Source organism: Emys orbicularis, chromosome 20 (assembly GCF_028017835.1).
Source record: "Emys orbicularis isolate rEmyOrb1 chromosome 20, rEmyOrb1.hap1, whole genome shotgun sequence".
NCBI lineage: Eukaryota > Metazoa > Chordata > Testudines > Emydidae > Emys > Emys orbicularis.
The window spans coordinates 22,768,550-22,774,181 of record NC_088702.1 but is presented as its reverse complement, the minus strand read 5'-3'; the positions used below and the strand labels follow the sequence as shown (position 1 = coordinate 22,774,181).

The 5,632-nt window shown below is 49.5% G+C and overlaps 1 protein-coding gene across 1 annotated transcript; it reads left to right on the top strand.

Annotated features, from left to right (window-relative positions):
• The first annotated feature begins 556 nt into the window (after window positions 1-556).
• Window positions 557-4,753, top strand: LOC135892188 (phospholipase A2 inhibitor and Ly6/PLAUR domain-containing protein-like). The gene is made up of 5 exons (XM_065419900.1): window positions 557-617; window positions 1,715-1,816; window positions 2,585-2,734; window positions 3,727-3,864; window positions 4,536-4,753. Exons 1-5 carry the CDS (start codon window positions 557-559, stop codon window positions 4,751-4,753), a joined length of 669 nt encoding a protein of 222 aa, XP_065275972.1.
• Window positions 4,754-5,632: the final 879 nt, after the last annotated feature.

Sequence of the window (5,632 nt, the reverse complement as noted above, 5' to 3'; positions counted from 1 at the left end):
GTATTGAAAACAGTGTTACAATACCCAGCGATTTGCTTTCCATGGGGAAGGGGCTTTCCTGATCCTGCAGCAGGCTGGGGGCTCTGCAGGGCAGCGTGTGTGCCTGGAGGCGATCCGTGGAGAGGTGACCTAGAGTCAGGTGGGGTAGGTTGGCTCTCTGTACCTTAGCGAGCAGCCTGCTTCGTCTCCCTCTGCTTTCAGTTCTTGCGGGTGATTGTTCTGGATTCGAAGCAGCAAAGTCATGTTATGGTGCCACCTCCCAGCAAGAGGATTTGCTCCTGTCTCCTTGTTGCAGACTCAACTTCCTTTAGGGCCGGTTCCCAGGGCTAGAGATGCCATTTTCGTTCATTGCCGTGAGTCGCAAGCTTAGACTGGGCAGGACAGGGGCAGCTTCTCTAGTAAATCCTACCGCCCCCCAGGACATGGAATCCTGGAACTCTCCACTTCCTGTGTTCCCCCCCAGCCCGTGCGCACCGTGGCTGCAGAGTTTGGTGCATCCGAGGCAAACAAGAGTCCAGTCCGGCTCCGAGCCCAGCCCCACACTCTCCCGGTCGCCATGCAGGGCTCCCTCGTGCTCAGCCTCCTGACCGTGCTCCTAGCTGCAGCTAATGGCGAATGTAAGTCTCCAAGCCACGCGTTTAACACAATTGTCCTTTTCAACCACTGGCTCCAGCGGAGTCACTCCTGATTTACTCCAGTGTCACCCTATTGGCTAAATCGGAGTCACCCCCGATTTACCTCAGTGTTACCCTATTGGCTAAATCGGAGTCACTCCTGATTTACCCCAGTGTCACCCCCTTGGCCCCAGTAACTCATACCCATTTTATGGCTCCTTTGTGCCAATTGTGCAAATGGCCTTCATGTAAACTGCTCAGGCTCAGACTCAGACTGACTGGCCGTGCCACCTACCCTTCAGCCACTGCTCTGTAACCCTCTATCAAGTCCCCTCTGATCATTCTCCCCTTAAAGGCCTTGTCTACAGGCGGACACTCTGGAAAATTAATCCAAATTAACCAAAGGTGTGATTTTTAACCTGGATTAAACCCATCTAATTTGGAATATAAATGACCTTAATTCAGTTTCTTAATTTACCTCCAAAGTGAATTAAAACTAAACCGAATGAAGGCCACTTTAATCCCAACAGAAAGTGTGCGCAGAGGACTTTAACCAATCCAGTTTAAATTCACACTTTTGGTTAATGCAGATTAAAAGTGGCTTTAATTCAGTTTCATTCACCTCCCCCATAAAGTCACCTAAATTGAATTTATTGAGGCTACGTCCTCACTACGGGGGTGTGTGTGTCGATTTAAGATACGCAAATTCAGCTACGCGAATAGCGTAGCTGAATTCAACGTATCGGAGCTGACTTACCCCGCTGTGAGGACGATGGCAAATCGACCTCCGCGGCTCCCCCGTCAACGGCACTTACTTCTACCTCCGCTGGTGGAATAGAAGTGTCGATTCGGGGATCGATTGTCGCCTCCCTACGAGACGCTATAATTCGATCCGAGAGATTGATTTCTACCCGCTGATTCAGGCGGGCAGTGTAGACCTGCCCTAAGTGTCTACACTGGGACTTAATCTGGTTCAACTAAGCCAGATTACTGACACCTGTAAATTCCCCAATGAGGATAAACCCTTAGGGAAACAAGGGAAGAAGGACAGGATCTTTCCACCAGAATTAACCCTAGACCCTTGGTGTTTCTTCCTACAGATTCATGTTCAGATTGCACAGTCTCCGAGTCCCAGGCAAATTGTCCTGCACCGAACTGCACGGAGGGGACCTGCATCCTCACTCTGGAAACGGTCTTCTCAGGTCAGAGAGAGGGGCCTGGCGCTCCCCTTTCCCTCCCCCAAACCTGCCTAACTTTCCAGCCAGCCCACAATGTTCTTATCCCAAATGGATTAGCCAAAATTCAGGGCCTTTTCGGGTTGCTTCCATTAGGGTGAGAAATAAATGAGGTGTGGGGGGTTATGTGCGTGTGTGTGTGGGGGGTGGGTGGGAGGGGGTTGTTTCTGGTATGGGCTGTGTGGTGTGGGGGGGAGTTGGATGTGTGGATGTTGGTTGTGTAGAGTGTATGGGTTGGGTGCTGTGGGGTGGGGTGCATGTTGAGTGGTGGTGGTTGTTGTGGGTGGGGGGATGTGTATTATGGGGGGGTTATGTCAGGTCTGGGGTTATGGGGGTGGTGGGTTGTGTAGGGTGCAGGAGCAGTTGTGTGTATTGGGGAGGTTGGGGGTGAGTGTGTGGGTGTTGTGGGGGGCTGTGCATGGTGGGGGGAGGGTTGTGTATGCGCGTGCTGTGTGTAGGGTGTGTGTGGTGGGGTTTGTTGTGGGGCAGGGGCTTGTGTATGGTGGGGGAGGGTTGCGTGGGGGAAGCTAAGAGTGTGTGTGTGTGTGTTTTGTCAGATGTGTGGATGAAGGGATTGTGGGGTGTGTATGTGTGGGTGTTGTGGGAGGGTTGTGTGAGGAAAGGTGGGTGTTCTGAGTGGGTGGGTTGGGATGGGAGTGTGGATGGAGGAGTTGTGGGTCACATGTGTGTGCACACACGCAGGCTGATTTTGTTTTAGTTTTTCCCTGCACCTAGGAAACACCGTGACCGTCAAAGCTTGCACGGAGAACAGCACTACCTGCCGTGCAGAGTTCATCAGCCTGTCCGTCAGGCCCGACAAACAAGTGAGGACCAGCTCCATGTGTTTTCAAAGCAACAACTTCAACAAGAATATAACCGTGGCCGGTACGTACCGCGCGCAGCCATTCACAGGGGCAGCTGCTCAACAGGCGGGAAAACAATTTGCTGGCGAACGTTTGAAACTTCAAAACTGTTTCTGTTTCACAGGGTTAAAAACCGAGCTTTACATTTTTGCGTGTATGAAATGTTTTACAAAAACTCAAACTGGCCACATTTCATCCCCTGCCACAATGAAGAGAGACTGACTTTTTTTTTTCCTGGTTCAGTGGCAGCTCTGAAAAATTGGAAACAAATTTTGTTTCAACTTGAGTTTAATCTAAAATATTTTCAGACGTTACTGGAAATTTAAAAAGTCAATGTTGGTCCCCCCCCCAATGTTGAATCTGGGTCTCCCACATCCCACCCCCTCTTCTTCTTCCTTTGGCATTTTGTAACTAAATAAACCCCATAGTTTTGAGTTATTTCCAGTTTTCTCCTTTTTTCTCTCTGTAACGCTTCCAAATGTCGCCAATGCTGGCAAAGTTCATTTTTATTCCTTTAACTGCTCTGCACCTTTCCCTGAAACTGGAGACGTTTGGAAATGTTACAGGAAAAAACATCAGAAAACACAGATTTCATTCCATCTATTACATTCGCTGGCAAAAAACGGCCCCCTGGCCTCGAAAGCTGAAAAGCTTTTGAAAACCAGAATCAAAATTGAAAATGTTCATTTAGAAATTTCCCGTAGAAAAAAATTTGATTTTTCAGTGGGACATTTGGCTTATGTTTGATGCAATGGAAAAAAGGGAGTGACACAAAGAATTGGGTGCCATGGTCCAAGCGACAGGCTTGGAGAACTTTGGCAGCAGCAGTTGAACGGGGCCAGGTTGCATTGGTCAAAGCCAGAGAGCAGGCTGTTGCGGGAACCGAGACGAGAGATGAGGCGATCCTGGCTGAGAGTTCTAGCCGTGTGGTTGGATAGTTCTGTTGATTCTCCATCATGAGCCTCTTTGTGTCCTGAAATTCTGACCCACGGTTCTTTCTCCGATTGTTCCCAGTGCCGCCGAAGAGCTCACCCAAGAACGGGCTGCAGTGCGAAGCCTGCGATCCGCCGGACGCTGACCAGTGCAAGAAGAATGTGACCATCCCCTGCATGGGCTCTCAAGACCATTGCATCGACTTTGCTGGGATGCTTGGTAATTCCTCCAAACATGTTGGAGCTTGGGAACTTGCCTGGGAGAGCTCAGGTCGTCGGGAATTCCTGCCAGAGCTGGTGAAATCCAGAATTCCCTAACCCTACAACTGGTGACATTGATTGAGTGACACCTTTATTTTCATTGATATGGGCCCCTGTTTTTCAGCATCGAAGGGTTATGAGAATCAACATTTGGAGTCCTAGTTTTTCCTGGGTTCTATCCCCAGCTGTGAGAGGGAAGCGGGGTCTAGTGGTTAGAGCTGAGGGGCTGGGTGCCAGGACTCCTGGGTTCTATTGTCAGCTCTGGGACAAGAGTGAGGTCTAATGGGTTAGAGCTGATTCGTGCCAACTGAAGCATTTTGAGAATTTGTGTCAAATTTGCCAAATTGTTTTTGCCGGAAAAAAACAAAATGTTCCCTTTCAAATAAAAAACCTCCAACAAAACATTCCCTTTCAACCCCAAAGATAACTCATTTCTGTCACCCGCTTCCATTTTGCCAAAAAACATCCATTCTGGGTCAACTCAAAACCGAGTGTTTCCAACGGTTTGTCAGGCTGGAAACCGACCCCCCCAAAATGGGCTATTGGCAAAGCTCTGCTGGTGGGGAAGGGGACGAGACAAAAAGGCCAGGCCATTCTTGATTCTTATGGCCTGTTTATTTCCATCTGCAGTTAACAGCACCACCACCACATTGGTCTTGAAAGGCTGCGCTACCCAGAGCGCCTGTAACCTGAAAGTCAATGGCAGCTTCTACTATTCCCAGAAGACATATACGCTGACCAAAGCCAGCTGCCTTCCGGCTACCGGCAAGGGCTCTAACGTTGCTGTTCATGCCCTGGCGTTCTTCCCAACGTTGGCCGGGCTGCTCCTGGTGAAACAGCTGTCCTGATTTGCCCTCTGACTGCAAGATCCTGGAGAAACCACCCCCCACTCACCCCTTGGGATTTAGGGGTGCCTTTGGAGAGATGAGTTCATCACAGGTTGTTGGGCTCTATCTGGGTGTGCGGGGGGGAACTAGGTGTACTTCTCCTACGTCAGTTATGCAGGACATCAGCCATAGACGGCCTTAAAATGGGTGAATCCAGTAGGTTGAATAAAAATGGTATTGAAACCATTCAGGTGTCTGCTTGTTTCTTGTCAAGGGGGGGTGGCCGAGGGGATTTTCCCAGCATGCACAGCACTGTTTTGTGGGGGTCACTCCCTGTGCATAACTGTATAAGAACGGGCCATCCAAAGGTCAATCTCACCCAATCTGCTGTCTTCTGACAATGGCCAGTACCATAAGAACATAAGAATGGCCCTACTGGGTCAGACCAAGGGTCCATCCAGCCCAGTATCCGGTCTACTGACAGTGGCCAATGCCAGGTGCCCCAGAGGGAGTGAGGGGAACAGGGAATCATCAAGAGATCCATCCCATCGGCCAGACCCAGCGTCTGTTCCAAGCTGCTTCTCAACCCCTACTTCCCTGTCAGAGTGAAAAGCAAGTCGGCGTTTCCTTAGAAAATTTTGATGAATGTAAAAAACAAGAAATTTCTCAATTTTTTGGGGCACAGAATTTTAAATTTTGTTTGGCAGAAAATTTCTTTTTTTTTTTTTCTGATGGAGATTTGGAAGCTGGAATATTTCCATGTCCGTGACCCCTCCTGGGAGTTCTAGCACATACGCCTCACTCATCCATTCTCTAGAGGCTGGGCTCGCTGGTTGGACTACATCTCCCATGATGCAACACAGTTACTCCTCTTGTGCTTCATGGGAATCCCTAACCATG